This window comes from Nicotiana tabacum, chromosome 3, assembly GCF_000715075.1.
Source record: "Nicotiana tabacum cultivar K326 chromosome 3, ASM71507v2, whole genome shotgun sequence".
NCBI classification, from domain to species: Eukaryota; Viridiplantae; Streptophyta; class Magnoliopsida; order Solanales; family Solanaceae; genus Nicotiana; species Nicotiana tabacum.
Window position 1 is genome coordinate 196,352,846 of NC_134082.1, and position 25,359 is coordinate 196,378,204.

At 36.9% G+C, this 25,359-nt stretch overlaps 2 protein-coding genes across 2 annotated transcripts; one reads left to right on the plus strand and one right to left on the minus strand.

Annotated features, from left to right (window-relative positions):
- Positions 1 to 2,015: 2,015 nt before the first annotated feature.
- LOC142178517 (exocyst complex component EXO70A1-like) lies at positions 2,016 to 13,239 on the minus strand. Its single transcript, XM_075248234.1, has 5 exons — positions 13,042 to 13,239; positions 4,627 to 4,832; positions 3,079 to 3,276; positions 2,900 to 2,999; positions 2,016 to 2,194 (listed from the first exon to the last, which is right to left on the minus strand). Exons 1-5 carry the CDS (start codon positions 13,237 to 13,239, stop codon positions 2,072 to 2,074), a joined length of 825 nt encoding a protein of 274 aa, XP_075104335.1. The 3' UTR covers positions 2,016 to 2,071.
- An 11,240-nt stretch (positions 13,240 to 24,479) lies between these two features.
- On the plus strand, positions 24,480 to 25,151 carry LOC107801221 (uncharacterized). The gene has a single exon (XM_016624509.2). The coding sequence runs from the start codon at positions 24,480 to 24,482 to the stop codon at positions 25,149 to 25,151; it is 672 nt and encodes a 223-aa protein (XP_016479995.2).
- The last annotated feature ends 208 nt before the right edge of the window (positions 25,152 to 25,359 follow it).

The window sequence follows — 25,359 nt, forward strand, 5'->3', positions numbered from 1 at the left end:
TTTTCCCCTCATATATAAGGGGGACCGTTGTCATTTTTGTAGGGGATCTGATACATAATATTGAATATACAAGAACATTCTCTTTGCTCCTTAACTTAACATATTCTCTTGATCTCACTACTTATTGCTTATACTTATTATGTTCTATTTATTTTTCTTCATTTATTGCTCATTATTGGTCATAAAGAGCCGCCATCGAATTTATCATAACTGTTAATCCTCCATCGACAGCCCTTAGTCGGGCACCCAACTCGACCTCGAGGCACCGTATACACAAGCTCGAGGCTCCGATTTCTAGCCATTCGGTTTGATTATTATACTATCTACAAGTTATTATCTTATTCTTTCTAATCTTTCACTTAAGATCTATTGTCTAACAACTAACTCACATATTTTTAAAACCATAAAATCAAATCTAATTGTTATTACCATTTTCAAGGTAAACAATATGTTTGTCTACAACTTGTTATAATTATGCTAGTTGATTTGCATTGAAAAATAAAAGTAAGAAGACACTCGAATAAAATAAATAATACCACAACAGTACTTATTAGAAAGACCATTTGGCAATATAATTAATAGCTTTTCTCTTTTCAATGCCTTTGCCATATATACTATAACGGAAATTCTTAAAGTCCTAGCTGACCTTTGTGTTACACATAATTAAATCTTGATTAGCCTTTGATTTATACTAAACGATGTTGATTACTAAGATTTTAAATGCAGGAAACAAGTAATTTGTTTGCAAAGTGATATGTAACGTACGTGACTTTAAGAGGATAGAAACAAATCTAGCACTTTGGCTGCTTTATAAAATTTGTGTCTGTTGTCGTTTATATTAGTTTTTGTTTCTTTCTCTTTTGCGTTGCTTTTATGCCCATTACTTTTATATATATGTGTTCTTTCTGGTTTCACTATAATTTCCATGTAAGCATGTTCTTGTCTCTTTGTATCCCTTTTGCTTTTATTGATTGTCATGTCTTAATCTTGTAAAGCTTATAATTAATTTGTCTTAAATAGGATTTACCTCTTCATGTTTTAAACCATCAACTAAATATGTTATTGGTGTCTTGAGCACTCCTCTCTCCATTACCTCCAAAGGTTTTTGAAAAGAGAGATTTAAAACAAAAGGCTAATGTGTACTTAAGTCAAGATTTATTTGTTTTCTTATGTATAAAAAAATCTATGCATATACTCGTGATCCTTATATATATGAGGAGTGATCACTGTTGGATTGTAAAAGTAGCTAAAAAGAATATTAAAAATATAATCTCAATATGCAAGAAAATAAAGGCAAATAAAATTTAGTTGAAGGTTTACGTAGCTTTTGAGCCATAGATTCAATTGAATACAATATTTTTTTACACAGAACATAACTATATATATGTGAAAATTATATATTATTTTTTTGACAAATATTAGATATTGAACCTAAAGTATTACAAATATATTGTGAGACTACTGTTACAAACTTTAATGGTTGAACCCAAATGTCTTCAATCACAGGCAGAGTCACAGTGCCGATTACGGGTTCGGTCAAATCCAGTAGTTAGAGTGTAGTTGGAGTGCAAGTTCAGCACCGAGTTGAGGGAAACGTTCATGGATGTCAGGCTTAAATTACAGGTTATCCGCAAGAGAGGCAGTTTCAAGTATCTTTAGGGGCGAATGCACGCTTACCGAAGCGATGCCACGCGACACTAATTTATCAATTTATTTTATTAAATATATGTATTAATACTGTACGGAAATAGATAAGTCCGAAAAATGACACATCTTGACATAAATTGTGTCTTGGTAAGTTGGTTATGTGCTTGATTTTGCTCTAAGAGGTCAAAGTTTCAAACCTCAACTAGCACATTTTTCTTTTATAAATATTTGAGGGGCCTTTGTGGTTAAAATTTGTGATGAAATAGAATTGAACTCAAGACCTTTTCTTACTTAAGACTCATCACCCAATAGACTAAAACTATTTCTTGTCTAAAAGTATGATAATCAAAGTTAAATTCCACTTCTTCTATAAATTTTGGCACCGCTTACAAAAATTTCTGCATACGCCCCTGAGTACCTTGAGTCAGTTATCTAGGAGAAGGTATGAAAGTCGAGCATTAGGGCCACTGCTATTTTGTCCGTCTACACCCATAGAGTTACTGCCCCCAGATGATGTTAGCCCTTGAATCGAGAGGCATTGCAGAATCTACTTCAAAATAAAAACAAGTTATTGACTATGTTTAGTTTATGCAAGAACAATCTTTTCAGATAAGTTCACTCAATCCTAGAATCCTGGAAGAAGTACGCAAATCAAAATAACCAGGATAATTGCACGAAAAATCAAAGAAGAAAATACCAAAAAATGATGATGATGACGACGATGCATAAAGGAAAAGCGATCGGTTAGTTTATTGTGCAACTTTTCAACAATCACATAGTTTATACCACATGGAAGTGCCAAAGATTTCGTGTTCTAGTGTTTTGGTGTTTTGCCAATATGCTTCTAGCATTACTTGTAATATTTAGTAGTGTTCCCTTTGTAGGAGACATATTTTCGGAAACATGAAAGAAAAAGAAGAACAAATAGTAAATACCACCATAGAAAATTACATAAAAACATAAAGTAATTCAAGTGACCGTAATTAGACATCACAAATGGAGCAGCAAATAAGAGAAAATTAATGAAGATAACACCCACACATACCATCATGTCAAAAGTTAATCACTTAAGGTATTATCACTAACTTAACTTCAACTTTGAATAGCATTAATAAATGTTGCGGATCAGAGAGTAAGCTCAGATTTTAATATTTTGTTGCTTCTTCTCTGTGTCTCTTTTTTTTTTTTTTTTCCTTTTTTCCTTTCTTTCAGAAAAGAAATAATGCAGAGGGAGAGGCAAGAAAATCAATACCTTTGCCCAAGCAATTCTTTTGTACTGATTTGCATGTTGCTGTACAACTCTCCGGTGTCTTTGAACCCAATCATCACCTAATAAATCCTTGGCTTCAGACCTAGAAGGAAACAAATTATAAGCACCAATTTCCAAGAAATTATACTAATACTGAGGCAGTCACCGAGCATGTAACGAACCTGCGAACAGATCTGACCATGTAGTGAATATTGTTCATAAGGAACAAGTTAGTAAGAGCTGGATCCTTATACTGCTTAGATTTCCCATCCAAATTGGTTTGAAGAGCTTGCATTATGCGCATTGTGACGGAAGCTAGTTGAGAATTTGAATCTCCATTTTCAAACTCTTGGAACAGTTGTTTCAACGTTGATTGATAGCTGAACAGAAAGAGTCACACAACTTGTCAGGTTTGGTTATATTTAGCTTCAAACAGAAGTATATTTAAATGTTTAAGCAGAGAAGAGGTGTAATAGATGAGGACAAGAACTCCGCAGTTACACATCTAACAAACATTTTAACAAGTAAAAGCTCATTTATCTCCCTTCGTATCAGATAGTTATAAAGCACGAAGCATTGTAGCCGCTAAAACTAAATAGAAGCACAAATAGCCACTCTACCCACAGAAACCATTGTAAATAATACACAAGTAATGTTTGATTCTTGCACTCTCGAAAAATGGCGGATCCCTTTCACACTATTCTTGCTGGTAACTCAACCAGTTGGGAAAATCATATGTAAATTATATCATCTTTTGGTGTATTATTTTTTATAACCTTATTGCCTCACCCTGCATCCCCTTTATGGTTTCTTCCTTATATTTTTTGCAATCACTGCCGGAAACTTCCTACCTAGAGCATTTTTTAATTCCAAAGAAGGAAAAATCAAACTCTCTTTTGGATCTTAAATGTGACATGTTCTTTATTAGCAAACATACAGCGGTTGCTGTTGCTCCATAGCACCCACATCACAGGCATTGCTCCATAGCACCCACATCACAGGCATTCACAGCATTTAGAACAATAGTCCATACCCTCTGGTTTCCTTTTCTCACAACATTACGTCCACTAGCATGCTCCTTACCTCTGAGGCATCAGCCAACTCACATCAAGCCAAAAGCTTGATTCCAACAACTGCTTTACAATCTTGTGATGCAGCAATGTGCGAGTTCCTTAATATTTTATGGTCAATTTTGCATGTAAATTCACAAAGCTAAAAGACTCTTCCACTCAACCCTAGTGCTCTGCTTTTGTGACTAGTGTTTTATAAATATCTAAATACCTCAGGACCGAAGCTCGTTATTCATACACCTCACTTCTAGATCGATAGATCTGCAACTTGTCTTTCTAATGCATTTATTCGTGAAACCATCAACATCCATGAAACTTTAAATCGAGCATCTTGTACATCCACTCCTTCCGCGGAAAAAACAATCACGAGAACCACAGAATGCAAGACATGGTAGTTTGAACTAGTTTCACACAATTCTCCCAGTTGCAGAAAACTTCTTATTTTAGCGTTCCTGATAGAAAATGACGACTCCTTCAGAAAAACAAACTTATTCAAGTTCTTTTTTCCCAAAAAGTCCCGTTCCGGCACATTAAAGAGATAAGCTGGATAAAGCACACTACAAGTTGTTCCACTAGCTAGTGAAGAAACATGGTATAGTAGTATCAAGAAGCTTCTAATTATATGAATATAAGAAACATCATTTAGTTGAGACAACTTACTCAAACAGGAACTTCACATAATTAATCACATAGCTCGTCAAGGGATGGACAGTTCCATCTGATACGGCGGTTTTGGTTGCATCTTTCTCGACAGCTTCTTCAAAATCACGAAAGGTTTCTTGGGCTGTCTGAGCAAGTCGCTTTGACAAACCAAAGGCAGATTCCCTGATTTCGTTGCAAGATTTACCTCTAAAAAGTGATTCAATCTGCAGAAAATCCACATTTATTTGCTTCAGATCTGCATGTTGACCGGCTTCTGAAATCGGTAATTTTTGAAAAATTGTGGAAAAAAAAATAGCAGTGTTGGGAGATAACTACTTATTTTTTGAAAAATAAAATCAATGGCCAAGTAGTGTCAAAACCCTGCCGAAATTTTGGAAAATGAAAAAAAAAATTGTCTTTTTTAGTTTGATTTATTTGAAAAATAAAAGAAAGGAGTCTTGTTTACAAGTTTAGTTTATGTTGCCCGAACTACGCCGGTTTGATTCTCACAGGATTTGAGATACGTAGGCAGCCCTCATCGGGTCCAACCTCCCCTTTTGCAAAAATAACCAGAAAATGTCAAAAATTTTAATTTTTCGTCATAAAGTTGGGTGATGCTGTTTTTGTCAGAAATAGCCGAATGTTCCCAAAAAGGACGCCGGAAGGCTGACTTTGCATAAACGGCCACCTTTGGTCATGTTTTTAGGATTTTGGTCTGTTAGCTAACGCAGCCTTAAAATCTTCATCCCCGAGGTGCCGAAAGGCCTTGTTGGCAAAACCCGGTCTTTTATTTTAATTCGAAAAATAATAAGAAAAAGAGTCAGTGGTCAAGAATACCGTTTAGATTTTTTTAAGTCGAGCCAGCTTCGGCGGTGTCTTAAACCGTTCTTGCCAAGATAGCCTTAGAGTATCTTTTAGTTGACAAAAGGCTATTTTCTTAAAAGAACGGACAAGTTTGTGAAGTGTCATAAAATAATCTGCCCGGCCTCAAAATTCATGTGAAATTGGGAAGGGGCCATGTTTGCAAAAACAGCCATTTGGTTAAAATCAGCATATAGGGGAAGGAATCTGTCATTTTATTTTTCTTGAGTTTGTATTTCTTTTTATTAGAGTATGTGGGCCGTTTGACTTTCGAGTCTGCTGTTCATTTTTAAGTGATTCCAAAAATGTTTTATTGTTGTTTACCTTTTGTGTGGCAGAAGTACGCCCGGTCTAATTCATGCGGGGACATGATACGTAGGCAATCTACATAAGATTCGACCACCATTAAAAAGAAAAAAAAAAGAAAAAAAAAGGGGAGCACAATTACAAGAAGCTGGATATTTGCACATAACTGAAGCAAATGCAATGATAGAAAGGGTTAACTGCCTAGTTGCATTGCATTCTCAATGTGTGTTTCCTATCTGTTAAAAACCCTAATGATAACAGGTTGCTTCCATTTTGTCCTCTTTCAATAATCCAGAAAGGTGATTGGTTGTGATCCTAAAGTAACGCTTCCCTGCAACAAAGACAAAAGATAATGGCAGAGAGCAATGGAACTGAGTGGGTTGGTACCGATGCCAGAAAGCAGTTGGTTGAACAGGACTACGGGTTGGTAGAAGAGGTAAGAATGTTGAGGCAACATGTGGCAGACATGTATCAGGCATAGATGACTGGGAAAGCACCACCCCCGCCACCGCTTAGCTTCTTGAACTCTGTCCTTACCCAAGTACCTCACACAATAACGGATGATCCCCCATACTCTCCATATCTATCCACTTATAACAGCTTTCCCAGCCACCCGAGTAGCTCCATCGCTCGTCATACAACTATATTCTCCCAACACTACTCCCCTCCCCAATGCCACTTCTCTCCACAGGACTCCCAAAAACATGTTTCACTTTCCCAGTACCCAGCTCCACAAAATGTCTATCCACCCTCACAAGCCTACCGAAAGCCCTCTGGATCAGGTTTCCGGCCCAATCAAGCATTTAGGAATGAGAGGTTGCTGAAAAAAAAGGCTTTCACCCCTGTTGGAGGATCATATGCCAGTTTGTTCCAAAAGTTGAAGAAATTGGACATGCTGAAGCCGATTCAGATAAAAATGCCAAACCCTCTATCAAAGAAGTTTGATTTTTCTCTAAGGTGCGCATATTGCTCAGATGCCCTGGGGCATGACACAGAGAAGTGTTGGAAGCTGAAGAAAGCAATTCAGAAGCTTATTGATACAGGTGACATTGTCATGCAAAATCCAGATGCAATCGACACTCGCCAAAGTCCGTCGCCTAATCGTAATGAGATGCATATGTTGAATATGACTTGTTTTGAAAAGGAATATGAGAACTCTTCTGAGATCCTCGGAGGTCCGCGCGTTGCAGAGTTTTCAGTGCTATCCTAGGTTGATCTTAAGAACAATAAGATGGAAGTTGTTGGAGGTCCCAATAATGTTGATGCCGAATTCAGTGGCTAAGATTCCGAGCTTGGCAATTGGAAAGACGCTCCTTTCTTGGTTGGTCGGGGAGGAGTTTTGGTGGTTCATTTTGTTATCATTTCTGTTGTCCGGGTTATTTGCAGGGTTGTAATCCGGACATTGTCTTGTGTCAAACCTTTTTATCCTTCCATTTTGTCATAGTGTTGTCTAGGATTGTTTTAGGTTTGTTCCAAGGTTGTACCCCAGTTGTTTTTCTTGTTTGGTTATACGAACCATTTCACCGCTTGTCTAATGCAAATTCCAATCTTTTGTTACCTCCAGTCATCTTCTTTGTTTAGTTCTTTTTATCCTTTTGTTTTGTCTTTATTCAACGCCGATTCTAGTAACATGATATGCGCGCACAGTTTAGGCCTAATCTCAAAAGTTAATTATAAAGTCATTGGGGGATGATCGGGACACTTAAGGGAAATAAGAACAACTTGAGATCATTCGAAGCCCGAGCCACGTGAAACTGGGGCAAGTAAAACATAAAGAAAAACCATAAAAGCAAGTTAACCATATTGACAAGGGGGCCGTTCACGGTAACGAAAGTGAGAGTATTGCCTAACGGTGCTTTAAAAATGACAAATGACAAGGCGAATGTGTGGATATGGTTATCAAGTCCGGCACAATCAGAAGATGTGGTGAATGTTTAATTGTGTTGTTTGTGCTTGGCATGTTTTGAAGATTGGAATGACGAATGCATTTTATTCTGCTATCTAAACACTTTATCCTTCGTTAACCCTTTTGAGCCTTATTGGTTTTCTTTAGTACCCCTCGTTCGGAATCAGTAGCAAAGACTAGAAAACACAAGCATGGAAGATAAAGAAAAAGAAAAAGAAAAAAGGAAAAGAAAACAACAGAAACAACAAAACGACAAAAGAGAAAGGAGAAATGAGAAAGAGAAAGAAAAGAAAAGAAAATAATAAGTAAATGGAAAAAAGAAGAAGAAGGAATTGGGAACTACGTTTGACCTGATTCCTCAAAGAAGGATACGTAGGCACCTCACGGCTCGGTCATAGTGTAACATAGTGTGCATAAGGTAACATTGTGCAACAAAAAATCAAAAATCCCCAAGCAAGAAACTGGGGCAAAAGTTGTGTTTGATGTAAAGAAATCTGGTTCCGAAGGTTGTAAACTTTGAAACCGAATTGATTCGTTTTGAGCCGCTAATACCCTTTCTTTCTAGCCCTATCCAAAACCCCACGTTACGGTCCAAAGAAAGACCTTTTGACCAGTCTTCGAAAGATGCCAAGTCATGCAAATGGAAGTCGAGAATAACACTCTGATCCCCGGCAGAAAAGTAATAAAATGAGAGAGTCTTATCGGTGAAAACCTTCACGGGCACCTTGAGGTGGCTATAAGTTGAGAGAAAATCAAAATGAGAGAGGCTTGATAGTGAAGACCCTTTGGGCACTACAAGTCGAAAAAGATTGAGAATCATACAGGAAAGCACCAGACGAAAATTGTGAAAGGCGATTAACGATGGAGGATAGGCCATGTGTGCATGTCATTGCCAATAGAGTCGGTATCCACATCTGATAGGTTTTACTTCGTACTTTTCTTGTTAGGAGTCATCTCTTTCTTTTGCCTTTTACACTGTTCCTTTTACCTTTGTCATTTCCTCTTCTTGAGTCTCTTTGGTCAGAACAAGCGAGAAATGATTTCAAAATTTGCCATCAGCTTTCCAAAGACAAGATCTGACTAGTACATCAAAGGGGTATAAGTCAGGAAAGAACAAGCGCAATGAGCTGGTAATAGTCAACGTGCTTTGAGGTTCGCGCAAAATACCCAAGATTGGTCCATATCAATTCAGGGACAGTGCAACAAAAAGAGGGCCAGGGGGATTGAACCGAGGGTATATTCGATGATGAGATTGACAAAAGGATGGACCAATATCAAGAAGGATATCCCCAGCGGAAATTGAAAGGTTATAAGGCCAAGGTCAGCGAAAAGTCAAGAAAGAACAACGCAGAAAGCAATGGACATAATCGGGAAATTCGTAGGAGATGGGACTGAAAGGTTGGGGCAATGCCAGTTCATGGACAGTACCGCAAAAGAAGATATTGGGACTGCACCGGGAAAAGGTATTTTAGTAACACAGACGATGGAAGGAGTGGTTAATCAATGAACGAACATGCAAGATCTTCAAGTGAAATCGGCTGTCATGAAAATACATGAGGTCAGATAAGGAGACTGGGAAAATGGTTAAGAGGTTTGTAAATAAGGAATCGTCAAGAAGGTCGGAAGGTATCAGCCAAGCTTCAAGATGGTCAGACAACGCATAGATGGAGAATGGTTGATGGCATCCCCAGCAGGAGTATCACAACCAACCACCACATTTTAAACTGACCAAATTATCTTTGATTTGAAGCAGGGACAGGGAATGCTACCGATGACGGAAAGATGCGCCACAAGAAAGATTGTTAAACTGGGGCAGAAAATTTTCGTTCATTTCGAAAATTTTTGGGAAGTCTAACACAAGTTTGGTGAAAAGCGGTATCCCCAGCAGTTTCTTCGGGAGAAGGCAAAACAAGTTTTGAAGAAAGCAATGTCAGGAGGAAGATAACACGAGTTTTAAGGGAGGTAGTCTTCGAAGGAAGAAGATAACAAAACAAAGAAAAAAAAAACAAAAAAACAAAAATAAAGAAAGAAAATTTTTTTTAAGAGAAAAGAGAAAAGATAAAAAAAGAAGACCAGTTTTGCAAAAGGAAATGGTTTGCAGAGGAATGAAACACCAGTCTTGAGGGAAGTAGTCTTTGAAGGAGTAAGATAACATATTTTTGAAAAAATGTTATCCCCAGCAGTCCGCAGTGAAGACAATACAAGTTTTGAGGAAAGTAGTTTTGAAGAAAGATAATTCAAGTTAGAAGGAAAATGGTTGTTGAGGTCAGGAGCCCCCCCTGAAGAACAGAATGACGATTTATTTTTCGAAGTTGTTGAAATCTTGCCCACCTGAAGAAAGGATTGACGATTTATTTTTCGAAGTTGTTGTTGAGGTCAGGAGCCCCCTGAAGAACAGAATGACGATTTATTTTTCGAAGTTGTTGTTGAGATCAGGAGCCCCGCCTGAAGAACGAAATGGCGATTTATTTTTTGAAGTTGTTATTGAGGTCAGGAGCCCCTATGAAGAACAGAATGACGATTTATTTTTCAAAGTTGTTGTTGAGGTCAAGAGCCCCCCTAAAGAACAGAATGACGATTTATTTTTCGAAGTTGTTGTTGAGGTCAGGAGCCCCCCCTAAAGAACGGAATGACGATTTATTTTTCGAAGTTGTTGTTGAGGTTAGGAGCCCCCCTAAAGAACAGAATGACGATTTATTTTTCGAAGTTGTTGTTGAGGTCAGGAGCCCCCCCTGAAGAACAGAATGGCGATTTATTTTCGAAGTTTGTTGTTGAGGTCAGGAGCCCCCCCTGAAGAACAGAATGACGATTTTATTTTTTCGAAGTTGTTGAAATCTCGCCCGCCAGAAGAAAAGGATGACGATTTATTTTTCAAAGTGGTTGTTGAGGTCAGGAGCCCCCCCTGAAGAACAGAATGACGATTTATTTTTCGAAGTTGTTGTTGAGGTCAGGAGCCCCCCTGAAGAACAGAATGACGATTTATTTTTCGAAGTTGTTGTTGAAATCTCGCTCGCCTGAAGAAAGGAATGACGATTTATTTTTCGAAGTTGGTGGTTGAGGTTGGGAGCCCCCATGAAGAACAGAATGGCGATTTATTTTTCGAAGTTGTTGTTGAGGTCAGGAGCCCCCTGAAGAACAGAATGACGATTTATTTTTCGAAGTTGTTGTTGAGGTCAGGAGCTCCCCCTGAAGAACGGAATGACGATTTATTTTTCAAAGTTGTTGTTGAGGTCAGGAGCCCCCCTGAAGAACGGAATGACGATTTATTTTTCAAAGTTGTTGTTGAGGTCAGGAGCCCCCCTGAAGAACGGAAAGACGATTTATTTTTCGAAATTGTTGTTGAAGTCTCACCCGCCTGAAGAAAGGAATGGCAATTTATTTTCAAAGTTGTTGTCGAGGTCAGGAGCCCCCTTGAAGAACAGAATGGCGATTTATTTTTTGAAGTTGTTGAAATCTCGCCCGCCTGAAGAAAGGAATGGCGATTTTATTTTCGAAGTTGTTGTTGAGGTCAGGAGCCCTCCCTGAAGAACAGAATGACGATTTATTTTTCGAAGTTGTTGAAATCTCGCCCGCCTGAAGAAAGGAATGGCGATTTATTTTCGAATTTGTTGTTGAGGTCAGGAGCCTCCCCTAAAGAATAGAATGACGATTTATTTTTCGAAGTTGTTGTTGAGATCAGGAGTCCCCCTGAAGAACGGAATGACGATTTATTTTTCAAAGTTGTTGTTGAGGTCAGGAGCCCCCCCTGAAGAACAGAATAACGATTTATTTTTCGAAGTTGTTGGTTGAGGTTGGGAGCCCACCCATATAACAGAGGAATATATTTCAGTCTTTACATTTCAAGTCTGGAGGTTGGGAGCCCGCCCATATAACAGAGGAATACATTTCAGTCTTTACATTTCAAGTGTGGAGGTTGGGAGCCCGCCCATATAACAGAGGAATACATTTCAGTCTTTACATTTTAAGTTGAAGAAGTTAGGAGCCCGCCCATATAACAGAGGAATACATTTCAGTCGTTACATCTCAAGTTTTGAAGTTGGGAGTCTGCCCATATAACAGAGGAATACATGGAAGTTTGAAGTCAGTAAAGCAGAGGAATATAACCGAAATCCCCAGCGGGAAACAACAAGAATCCCCAGCAGAGAAAGGCAGTTCAAGATTCGATGGGAAAATAATGCAAAGCTCACGAGAAGGAAGTAAGCAGTTCGAGATCGGCAGTCAAGGGAGAATACAAGACAAATCAGAAGTAAAGAAATACCCGAGAAGTCACCAAGACATCAAAGCAACAAGAGACACAAGAGCACGACTGAAGATCTAGATAAGATTTTGTAATTCATAAACTATAGTTTAGTCTAGCTTCTTGTTTTCTTTCAGCATGGTGTAATAAGGAGGTCGGCAAGCAGTAATAACAGCATGCAAAAGCAGTAACATTGCAGTCCCATGGTAGTCCCAGCTACCAAAACTTCTCGAACTACATTAACCTGATTCCCTTCTAGCCAGGGATATGTAGGAAACCTTTGAAGCAAAGGTTCAGTTAAATCTTTTCAAAAATTGCTTCACACGGAGTACTCGGATGGGCAAAAATCGCTCGTATCTGCTCACTTTATCTTTGCACGAAAACTCTTCGTGTTTTCGGACAAAGAGGGGCAGCTGTAAGCACATGATTTTTGCCCTATATGAGAATTACTCCCAAAAAAAATCAAAATAAAACAATTTTCCTTTGTGTGCAATTTTGAGAATTTTCGTGGCATTTTTTGATAATTATTTGTATTTGTCCGTGCATGTTTATTTGTTAAATTAATAAAAAATACAAAAATATGTCGCATTTGCATTTAGGATTTGATTCTACAATTAGGAGCAATTAAGTTTGTTTTACAAGAACAAAAATCATAAAAATAATGTACGTCGTATTTTTGGCATTTAATATCCAAATTGCGTAATTTTATCGTAATTGCTATTTAATTATGTGTTAAATGTTATTAAGAGTTAATTAGCACTTTTATAAATTAATTTAGTTCTATAGGATAATTTAGGATTTTTAGAACTTAGTTTTAGTTTAAGAAAAAATAAAAGAAGAAAAAAAGAAGCAATGGAAATAAGAAGAAAATTGGATTGGGCCACCTTTTAATTTAAATCAACCAGACCCAAACCAAATAACCCCCACCGGGTCGACCCGACCCAGTCCGCCCCATAACCCAAACTAATCCCAACCCCCCCATTTTCATTTTTTCATTTTTCCCTACCCTAAAGACCCTAAAAAAGCCACCCGACCCCCCTCTCTTTCTCCTTCTCCAAGCAGCCCCTCAAGCTCCCATGGCTGCCCTCCTTCATCCTCACCACGTCGCCTCAAACAACCCCACTGCCATCGCCGCCACCAACAGCTCGTCGACCAGCAGCTGCCCCATTGTCCATCTTCCTGCAACCAACGAACAGCTCAAGCTCCCATGGCTGCCCTTCTGCATCTTCTTCGTCCCCATCACGTCAAGCAGCAACACCTCCAAACCAAACGTTGCTTCTTCTTCTTCTTCTTCATCATGGTGCTGCTTCTTCTGCTTCATCTTCAACCAGCGAGCAACTCCAGCTCGAAGCCCGGCGACCACCCTCCAAACGACCCCTCCAGCGTCGCCCAACCAGCAGCAACCATGGCCGCTGCTTCATCTCCTTCGTCATTTCCTCCAGTCGCCGAAAAAACCGGCAACGACCACTCCACATGAGCGACCACCATCGCTTCTGCTACGTCCAGCCATGAACTCGATCGTCACTGCGTCAAAAATGAAAATGGGTTGAAAACAGTGGTGTTTGTTCAGACGCGTCGAGTTTCCGTTCGAACCCGGACTTCAAACTAGTAGGTTTCCATTCTCTTTTCTTTTAGTTTTCATTCAGTAAATTCATCTTCCGCTCCTTTTCTTCTTTCTATGATTATGTTCGTGTTCAGATAGTTTGGTTTGAATTCGAACCCAGGTCTTTGTTTGTGTTAGAGATAATTCGTGTTCATTTTTTGTGTGAAGTTCGTTAGTTTTTCATCAAGTGATTTAATGTCGAATGTCGAGTGATTTAGTTTGAATCATTCATCTTTGTTGTAATGTTGTTGGATTTAATTCGTGTTCATTTTTTGTTTGAAGTTCGTTAGTTTTTCATCAAGTGATTTAATGTCGAGTGTTTATGTGTTGGTCTTTAGTTTTTGATTTAGTATGAATCATCCATCTTGGTTATGATGTTGTTTGATTTAGTTTGAGGTCAACCGATGATCGAGTTTAGTGATTTAAATCAACTTGTTTGTCCCGTTTAAGTTCGGATATGAATCTGACTCTGTTGTTAATTCATGAACGTTGTCGATTAGGAGTTTGTTTGGGCGAGTTTGTTATTCAGAGTTTGTTTGTTAATTGGATCGTTGATTAGGTGAATTGGTTATAGCTGATATGGTTTTGGTACAAATTGAAAGGGATGGGGGTAGAATGGTAAATTGCAGTATTTTCAGGGGCATTTTCGGGATTTTAAGTTTTTTAAAAAATGATTAATGAGTGCTCTGTCCACTAAGTATTAAATAATATTAAAATAATACATTGTTTAATACATGGTGGGGGACAAGACATGTGGTAGTGAGATTAATACATTGTTTAATATAGTGGGGCAATAAAGGAATTAAATAAAAAAAAAATATGTGGTAGTGTGAACTAATATATTTGTTTAATATAGTGGGGGACAAAACATTAAGTAGTGGGATTTAAAAGGGGGATGGGGAGAAGATGGTGGGATTAATTTAAGTGCTTCAAGTTTGGCTATAAATAAAGAAGAGCTTGACACAAGTTATGGGGGAATTTCTGAACATTAGGAAAAAAGAGAAGACGAATTTTTGAGAGAGGAAAGAGGATTTTCTGAAAATTAAGAGAGAGTTGGGGATTTTCGGAACAGAAAAAACATTATGAAAATCTAAAGAGAGAGTAGTATATACCCGATATACACTCTGAATACACTGGATATACAGAGTCAGAATTTAAGGGTTAAACATTAACTGGTCTTTCAACCTAAAAAAAAAGGTTCACTTTGTTTCTGCCCGTTGATTGCTGTTGGTATTTCTGGACTTTCGTTTGGTTTGTTCCTTGAGTTTGGTTGGTTATTTGTTATTGTTTCATTGGGGTGTTGCTGGAATTCTGCTGGTTTCATTAAACACTGTTACTGGGCTGTTCTGTTTCCGTTACTGTTGCTGTTGTTGTGTTGTTGCTACTGCTCCTGCTGATCCTTTTCTTCCTTTTCCTTGTGGTCCCTTTCCAGGTACACATTTCTGAGATTAGTTCTGAGGTGACTTCAAACTGCAAAAAATGCTGAATTAAAAGGCTTAACAGATTGCCTATTAAAGTGTGTTCAATTAATGTATTAGAATGTACATTAGGAAATATTGTATATGTTTATGCTCATCTTAAACATGTATTTACATTGTACAACTATACTGAAAATTGGACTGTACTTAGAATTATTTTAAGTAGTTTGAACTGTTTTCTATATGCCTATGGGTACATGAATTGATAGATAGTCATTACTGGGGATTATTTTGATTTAGTTTAATTAGTGAAGGATAACTCTGAATTCATGCAAACCGGAATAGAAATGAGTCAAAGCTTGTGAATTTTTAATCATGTTAGTAATGGAGATCTGTAAATATTAGGCAGAATAAAAAATGGCCAGTAATTTCGTAGAATCAGTAGGCCCATTATATTTTAAGTTAGGATCGTAGTAGTAATTGCTAAGATCATTAATCCAATAGGCATGAGTTGAGTTCAAACAAGACGAATTAACGATTAAGTTTAACAAACTTTCGAATAAGCATTAGTGATTAAGGTTAATTCCAGTTTCAAATAGTTGTAAATAATTAATTCCAACGGTTCAATTCATCTAACAATGTGGGTCTAAATTAGTTAAAGGATAATTAGTTTATTTTGGTAATATTATTTGTAAATTCCGTATTCTATTTATAATTTCAATTTTAGTAATATTCAATTATAGAATAAGGCATGAAACAATCTCCCTTTGTCTCGATTGCAATTTTCAGTTTGCATTTGTCTTAATCCGATAAATAAGTAGCGGCCTTTTCAAGCATGTAATTAATTAGAATTTTTCTCTTTTTTTTAGAGACGAACTTAAATAGAAAAAATATAGTCACTTTAGGATTATCCTTTTAAAAATAAACGAGATGAGCCTCGCCCAATAAAACGCACAAGTTGCGGGGCCCTCAATAATTGGTTAATAATTGTATAGACTTCGTATTCGGCCGTTTAGCAAATTTCACGGCCTTACCCAAAATAATGATACGCTAGTCGCTTTAGGCGCGTACTTTAAGTAACATTACCTTCTTAAACCCGGGTGCACATTTATGTGACCCAAATCCAAATCTCAACAAAGTCGAAATGTGTCTCTAACCACGGGTGCATTGATGTGACGTGGTTCGAGATGTGTTTTCACGACGTTGCAATTCTCGTTGAAAAATAACAATAATAAAAGCGGTAAAAAGTTTAAATTTGCACATAGGTTCATAATTGTATAAAATCAGACAATCAAGCCGAATATGACAGTTGAGCGATCGTGCAAGAACCACGGAACTCGGGAATGCCTAACACCTTCTCCCGGGTTAACAAAATTCCTTATCCGGATTTCTGGTGTGCAGACTGTTAAACAGAGTCATTCTTTTCCTCGATTCAGGATTCAACCGGTGACTTGGGACACCATAAATCTCCCAAGTGGCGACTCTGAAATAAATAAATAAATAAATCCCCTTTCGATTGTCCTTTAATTGGAAAAAACTCCCTTCCGCGCCCCTTTGCGGATGGCGCGGATGAAAAAGGAGGTGTGACAAGACTTACTAGTTTTTCCTTGCAGAAGCACATCTGCAGCAACCACGACTTGAGCTAGGAATAATATTAGAAAAATTAGAAAAAAACTAAATTTTTTTACACCCATAATGTTGCATTTATAAATAAGAAATTTTCATAAAGCACTATCTTTTAGTAGTAATTAGCCATCTATAGATACTAATTGCTATATTACGGATTATAGATACCTTTTATGTGGTTATAAGATGTATTTAAGCTATTGTATTCATGAATACAATAGCAAAAATAGGCGTGAATCAGGGAAGTCCAGCTAATCATTTGTTGTATTCGAGTGTATTCGACTGCATTCATGGAGTGAAACATGGGATTACAGCTGGACAGATTATTGTATTCGACTGTATTCACGACGTGAAATAGGGGATCACACTATTTTTAAAACAAAAGGTGAATCAATTAACATAATAGATTCCTAATATAACTCAACAAACTCAATTATAACACACAAATTTTGTATTTCAGTTTAAAAAAGATTCTAAACCGAAAAATACCTCAAAAACATAGCAATCTTCAAAGAAATTATATAATACATCTGAATACATAAATTATATTAATTAAAAAAAATTATGAATACATTCATGGCATATAGCGAGACATTGAATACAATGAAATACATAGAATATATCGGGATACATTGAAATACAACAAGAAAAAAAATAGTGAATAAAATGAAATACATGGAATACAACGAGATACATTGAATTACAATGAAAAAAAAGACAATGAATACAATGAAATACATGAAAATACATTGAAATATATTAACAGAAAATCAAGTTGCTCAGCCCTAAACTCCATCGTCTTTGTTCAAGAACAAACCCTAATTTTCGGCGAATCCGCCGTTCACCGGAAGCCGGTAGTGAAAAAGCGCCACCTTCGTGGAAATTTCACTCTGAGTTGTTTGGCAATAAAAACTATATTCACATCTTTCCAGTCACAAAAACAATCTTCGGTAGCATTGCATCTGGCACTCTTGTTTCGTTAGGTAAGCAAGGGAGGTCCATTCTCAGCAGTTGTTCGAGTATGTTTGTGACTATGGCTTCTTGACATTTGTACATCTTGATTGAAACTGGTCCTTGACTTCGCATAAGGAGCCTCTCTCACAGGATAAAATTGGAAAAGCCATTTTAATGCAGAAACAAATCCGGTGGAAGGAGGAGGAGATTGAAAATTTTAATAGGATGAGGAAAGAGAATGAGATGTATCAAAGTAGAGAGAGAAAGAAAATAATGTAACTGATTAGCGTATTTAGTGGATTAGGGCTAGGAGGTAACCAAAATTAAATATTTTGCTATAAACCTTAAAAGGTATCTATAGAATATAATTTTTTTAAATGGTATTTATTTAAAATAAATAAGGTATTAACCTTTGCTACAGAAGGTAAAAATTCCAATAATAAATAAGACCATAACGTGTTATACCATGCGAATTTAGATCGGTATTGTAAATAATTTAGTCAAATGTATACAAATCTTTTTCCAACATTAATGAAACTCAATCATTCTAAAAGATAAGAGGTGATCAACACCTTCAGTTGATATAGTTGATTTTACTTGATTAAAGTTCTCAAATGCTTCTTTGATCATACAATATATGAACTTCAAAATTGATGAAGAGTTCAAAAGTCCATGTTGATACAATTAACACATACTAGACTCAAGATACGCGTGATGCGCGTGTATTCTATCTCAATAAGTACTAATTTATTTAAAATTTTGGGTTTAAATAATAAAATAAAAGTATATATTCCTGAAGATGACCATATGTGTATCATAACTCAATAAATAAAGGTCTTATAAAAATCTACAATCATAAGTCAACAATTCAACTTAAAATTTATTTCAGTTTAATAATATTATAACTTTAATTTCACAAGTTATCATGTTTTCATTTCAGTTTCAGCAAGAACAAGTCATTAAAAACCTAAATAGTGCTGAAGTATAGAACTTAAAATATATAATCAGGCAACTAATAATCTACAACTTTTATATGATCAAAAAATCAAATTAAATAGCAATGAAAATAAAAAAAAAACATTTAAAAGATACTAAAGCAAGCGTGTGAGATAATTTATAATTGAAAGAAAAATCATTCATGACATATTTATGGTAGAGAATGACTTAGAATTATAATTAAAAAAAGGGCAGCCCGATGCATAAGGTATCCCGTGTAATTTAAGTGCATGATCTATATAAAGTAAAATTTTAATATTCTAAAGTTCTAAATATTAGGACTTTCAGCCCAAATAAGAATTTCTTTTATTAATTTTAAATTTTTAAAATTATAAAAATAATTAAATGACTTATTAAATAAAGCATTTTTATAATAATTAAGATTAATTTGGAGGGACTTCAGATTTTTTATTTTGTAAATAAAGATCACGTTTGAAATGAAAAAGAACATTAGTTTTAAATTTTAGTCTTTTGTTGTAGGTATTTTATTAAATATTCTAGAATATAAATATAATAGGGACATCATCTCTTATTAATAAAAGGGATGGGGAAATAAACATGGTAAAAGTATGTTTTTTTCTTTTAAGGTAAAATTTCAGTAATTGATTTTGAAGTCCTATAAATTAGGATTCATACCTATTTTAAATAAGGAAGTACTTAATATACAAAATATCATTAATTTTGAAGCCCTAAATTTTAGGCAACTAACTTGAATTATTATTTTATCCAATATATAATATATTTTTAAAGGGTAAAAGAGACAAACGATATTTCGCTAAGGGTCTTCATGCTTTTAATATAATACTAGTCTTACTGTACGCGCGTTGCGCGTGTACCCCATACTAATGAGAACAAATTCATGAAAAATAACATAAATATTCAAAAGATGTATTTGTGTTATAAAATAAAAATTTGTAAAATAATTATAATTCAAAATGATAAATATTATCATGTTTAAGAGTTTGGATCAATTCCAATGATTCTCTCTTCTTTTTTGGATCAATTCCAATGGTTCTTTCTTCTTTTTTCACAGTCTTGATTCGATTCTAAAGTCAAAGAAATTGATGCCTCGCAGTCTTGATTAATGAGGACAACTAACGTTGGATAACTCATACAAGAAGTTAAAGCAATTCCTATAAGTAAATGGAATTCTACTTTGGTAGTTAAATTTACAATAAATTTAATTCTGTAGTCAATTAAATCTAATTAGGTTACTTTGACAGCTTTCTAGCTAGCTAATTCATGATGTAAGTTAGGTATACAAATTTATATTTTCGCAGCGCAATCTGTCTATGTAGCCATACGCTTCGTAGTCCGTAAAATAATATTAATATGTATAATAAATTCTAACTTCGCACAAATATTTGTAAATATATATATATATATATATATATATATATATTTAATTTTTATTCGTATGATCAAATATGCTTGAATATTCTTGGTTATTAATTTACATGATGGATTAGTACGATTGTTGGACACATTATTGGTGATTTTTGTACTAATTTTATCTAAGTTCAAATAACCTGAAGCTCGCATATTACACGAGAAAAATAATATAGAAAAGCATTACTTCCTCCAAATATGAACTTGAAGATATTGTTGCTAGCGGATTCATACTAATTATTCATACATATATTGTGTAAAATAATGATTCATGGCTAAATAGTGAGGGAAACTTACAGGTGCAATTAAATATTGCATTCACACTCACCTTTCAAAATCCTTTATAGGAAAAGTATTATAAAATGAATTAGAATTATGTTATAGAGTTTAATAAAGAAAGAGTTTATATAATGCAATATTTTATTTAATTGTTAATGTCTTAGATTTTATGATTTATGAAATAATTTAAATAAGGAAAGACTATTTTATCCAATATTAAATCAGTTTTTAAAGGGTAAAAAAGGCGAATGACATTTCGTTTAGGGCCTTCCTGATTTTAATATAGTATAGATAAATATAGATATAAATATAAATATAAATATAAATAGATAGATATAAATATATATTAATTTGTTGAGCACGAAAAAGAAAACACATATCAAGTTGCCTTTAAGAGTACACAGCAAGAGAGCTTACGCGAACAGTCCCCCCCTTACTAGTATTAATTTAGACTTATGATTGTTTCTTATTTCAACATTGGAAGTTGTAGGTCTCTCCATTATTTTCATGTTATATTGTGGGATGTGGTGTGGCCTTACTGTTTTTTGTTTCTTTTGTTATATTTTCCATTTCGCTTATGATTTCAAAGCTACTATATATTAAGGTTAAAGCTGAGTATCAACTTAAAGAACAATCTTATTCTTATTTCTTCTCTAGCTATACACTGTGTGCGTCAAATAGCTAGGGTCCCCTCCTATCATCGATTTCCAGAATTTATATATGGTGGAGGCCAAAATAAAAGTGCTTGTAACCCTTCTGAAATTCAAAGGGGCAGGGCAGCAGGATTTTCATATTCTATGAATTACACTTTTATTATTAGTGGGCACTCCATAGCCAGACGTATCTTTTTCCCATTATTATTTTTTATTCTGATACCTGACGTTGATATTAATAAGATTGTTTCTGTGGAACAATATATAGGAATATAATGTTTGTCGTTTACCATCTAGACCTAAAAAAAGTAGTAGCAAACCCTATAACACTAAGGACTAGGATGATATAACATATTATAGTATTCATACCAAAAAAAGAACCAGTACAGTTTAGTGACAGACCATTTATGTACGGGTAAAATCGGGGAAATGTCTACCCCGATTTCCTGGTGAGAAAACGGAAGAAAGGTATATATGCACGAGATTGTAATCGAGGTTAGAGACCCTTCATGTCGAGATTCAGGAAGAGCGAACGATGTGCTTGTCATCGGGTATGGTAAAGCAACGTGACCCAGGCCAAGAATGAGTTCTAAGACCTCGGGAAACACGGTGAACGGTTACACACGACGAATAGAGGGTCGTGATATTCGCACCCAACCGGATATCACGGCACGGATCTCGCTCGATGTCGGTTATGGATCAGTAATTAACGAGAAAGGATGATTTTTACCTTTTTTAGACTTATACTAGGGATAAAACTCCCCTACTATATAAAGAGGGCCTGGAGTTTTCTTTTGTAACACACTATGACACGCGAATCAAAGCAACACAAGTTTATCTTCTGCCTTTTAGCTACTCTTAAAGATGTTGTTCACTTATCCTGTTCTTTATTGACGACCGGGCTTGAATCGGGGGTATAATCGAGGACGCGGTCGTTGTTCAATTCAAGTCATCACAATTGGTTTGATTGCTTATTTCGTTTTAAATTCATTTATCTAATATTTTTAAGTATTTGTGTTGAATCAAACCATATATCCTTAAAACCGCGTACAAATTTAATTGTTATCCAATTTTAAGGTAAACACCATTATTACATAGCAGAGTTGGATTTGAGGTTTTATACCAATATGTGTGCTGATAACCAGTAAACAAATGCTTTCACGTGCCAATATAATTAAACAGAGAGAAGTGTACTGTCCACTCCCTAAACTCACACTAATTAAAATCTAACATCTCCGCCTCAAAATCACTTCTATTTGTAACTTCACAAATGAGGATATGTTGTCTTCACTAATCAGGGATGAACCATTACCGAAAAAGAAATTCAGTTTCATTACTCATAATTTATAATCACATGCCATTGAGCAATAAATATTTGTTATTTTAGGATTACGTATTATTTAAAAACTGATTTAAATCGTAAAGTTTGCCAAAGAACCATAGGTAAGCACATTTGCATCTAATAGTCCGTTTGGCCAAGCTTCTCCCCACTCCCAAAGGTATTTTTTTCCCCTCAAAAAATACTTTTTTCTCAACTTGAGGTGTTTGACCAAACTTTTTTTGGGGGAAAAAGTTTTTTTGGGAAGAAGCAGAAACAGTTTAAGAGAAGAAGGAAAAAGTAGTTTCTCCCAAAGCACAAGCAGTTTTGACTTTTCTTCTTACCAAAAATACTCTTAGCAAAATATGGTATGTATCAAAATAACTTTACTTATTTTAAACCTAATACCTAGAATTAGAGATTATATTTGTATGCGTCCGAATTTGATCGACCACGACCTACAACGAGCACGACAAACGACCGAGTACCTGTGAGTCGATGCCTAGAGAGATACGACCTTGTAGTAAAAGAAGCGACAACATGACCTCGACAGTAGAATCAGCCCGTTAGGAGACCTAGAGAATATTCCTTAGATAATTCTTTACTTGTCGATTCCGTGTTTGGAAGAAACTCCTCAGTATATAAGAAGGTTGAAAGCCTTGTAAAAAGGGGGAACTTTATAAAAAAACTCACCAGCCTTGAATGAAAGAATACGGACAACTCACTTCTCTCTATTATTATCATCCTAGAGTTTATTATCTTCAGCTACGATTTACCCCTTCATCTTTAATTGATTTGTCCAAAAAGAGTTTAACATCTTTTGAGTCAAACAATTTGGCGCCGTCTATGGGGATTTCCATAGCTGAAATCATAGTTCTCATCTAGGTTCTGGAAAGTGACGATTACTATTCTTCAAACCTCATAAAAACCAACAATGGCAGAAAAAAAAGCGAGGCTGAAAATGATAGCAGATGTCTCAAACAATCTCCTGAACTCCCTCAACAAAGCCGGTATGGAAGACACCGAGAACACAACACCAAGAGTTACACCGTAGGGGGAGATCTCACCTTCTCCACACGGGGATCTAACGGTCTTACACGAAAGGGGAGCTTCAACGTCCACGGCGGGGGGAAGCACCGCCAGCAGTCAAAAAGCTGCTAGAAGAATATTTGATAAGTGCTCTGAGCAACATGCTCAAAAAAACCCCTCAAGGAGATGTCGAAAACTTGCCGCCTACAGAAATCGCAGCTACCACCAATGAGCCGAGCGCTACACGAACGGGTAACACCCGCACTGTCACGGATGCAGGTGACGATGTACTCATGGCCATCTTAAAGAAAATGGAAGAGATAGAAAACGAGAACAAAACACTCCGTGATCAAATGAAGGAGCATCAGCAGAGGGTTGACAAAATACCAGGCGCCCCCAAGCTATTACCAAAACGCGATGTGGGCCGATTCGTTGAACAACCATACATCGAAGGGGTTGCTCCTCACCCTATCCCAAAACCTTCAAGATGCCGCCATACTTGAAAATATATGACGGGACCACAAACCCGGAGGATCATCTAATTCATTATGTTACTGCGGTAAAGGGCAACGATCTAGCAAAGGAACAAGTACCATCTGTGCTGCTAAAAACATTCGGTGAGACCTTGACAGGGGGAGCATTGACATGGTACTCCCAACTACCAGCGCGATTGATATCGACGTTCGAGGAGATGGCGGACAAATTCGTCACCGCTCATGCAAGGGCGAAGAAGGCTGAAGCTAGGGTCAATGATATCTTCGTCGTCAGACAAACGATGGGCGAGGGACTTCGGGATTTCCTGGCCCGATTCAACAAAGTAAGGATGGGCCTACCAAACATGTCAGAAGGGATGGCAGTAGCAGCCTTTCAAAATTGGTGAAACATGATCGGATCAAAAGCGACCAAAAAACTGCTCAGTAGACTCATGAAGTATCCCCCACCATATGGGAAGAAATTCACAATGCCTACTGCGCCTAGGTAAGGGCAGATGAGGATGACCTGAACGAGTCGCTTCAACGATTAACATCGGTTCAAATCGAGACAAGGAGAGATCGACGTAATGACGGGCGAAGAGATCAACCACCACGCTTCAACCGAGAAAGGCATCAGCCCTATATCCGAACATCGAACGCGCCCCCTCCTCGACACGCGGAAGCCTTGCCGCGGCACACTGCGCCCCTCCGAAATGAGAGAGGTATGCCTCTACTACTATCTGCTCATAATTTTTGTGTTTCCCCTTCAGAGGTAGTGTACGCACTAGAGAAGCTGGGCACGAAGGTACAATGCCCGCAAACAATGAAATCGGACCCAAGAACCAGGAGGTCCAACGTCCTCTGCGAATTTCACCAAGAAAGAGGGCATAAGACCGAGGATTGCATAGGTCTACAACAAGAAGTAGTCAGGATGCTGAATGAGGGGTATCTGAAAGAACTGTTGAGCGACAAAGGAAGAGCTAACTTCGCCCGAGGACGTGACCCATCTCAAGGACCTCCAAAGCCACCGTCGCCAGCACCCACCATAAAGATGATCATTGGCGGTGGCGACGACATGGTAATCAACCATGTGAAGTTCACCATCACGCATAAACTCAAACTAACGGTCGCCCACGAACGGTATGTTGACCTCGAAGACAGTATCATCTTCGATAAGTTAGATGCCGATGGTTTGTCTTTCCCTTACTATGATGCCTTAGTTATAACTTTACGCATCGCTGATACAGATGTAAAAAGAATCATGGTAGATGACGGAAGCAGTGCGTGTATTGTTCACCCGCGAGTTCTCATGCAAATAAGGCTCGAGGATAAAATAGTACCACATTGCATAACGCTAACGGGTTTTAACAATGCAGTAGAACAGACTTTTGGAGAAATTTTGCTACCTGTACTAGTAGGAGGAGTCACCCTGGAGACAACATTCCACGTTATGAACCAGGAAACAACCTACAATGCCATCATAGGGAGACCATAGATACAAGCTATACAGGTCGTTCCCTCAAGCTTTTATCAAGTGATCAAATTTCCCACCCCCTGGGGAATATTTAGCATCCGAGGCGATCCACGCACCGCACAAGAATGCTATCGGATCGCCCAAGATTGCACGCATACCAAACAACTGAAAGGAGAAAGTGCGGAGGCATAACAATCAGCCATGTCGGGAACCAAACCCGACCCATAAA

Coding starts and splice junctions, on each gene's coding strand:
- LOC142178517 (XM_075248234.1), bottom strand. CDS start 13,239: ATGAAGCAGAAGAAGCAGCACCATGATGAAGAAGAAGAAGAAGAAGCA. Junction 3,277..4,626: donor TATGTGAAGTTCCTGTTTGA/GTAAGTTGTCTC, acceptor CTTTCTGTTCAG/CTATCAATCAACGTTGAAAC. Junction 3,000..3,078: donor ATGGTCAGATCTGTTCGCAG/GTTCGTTACATG, acceptor GTTTCCTTCTAG/GTCTGAAGCCAAGGATTTAT.
- LOC107801221 (XM_016624509.2), top strand. CDS start 24,480: ATGAAATCGGACCCAAGAACCAGGAGGTCCAACGTCCTCTGCGAATTT.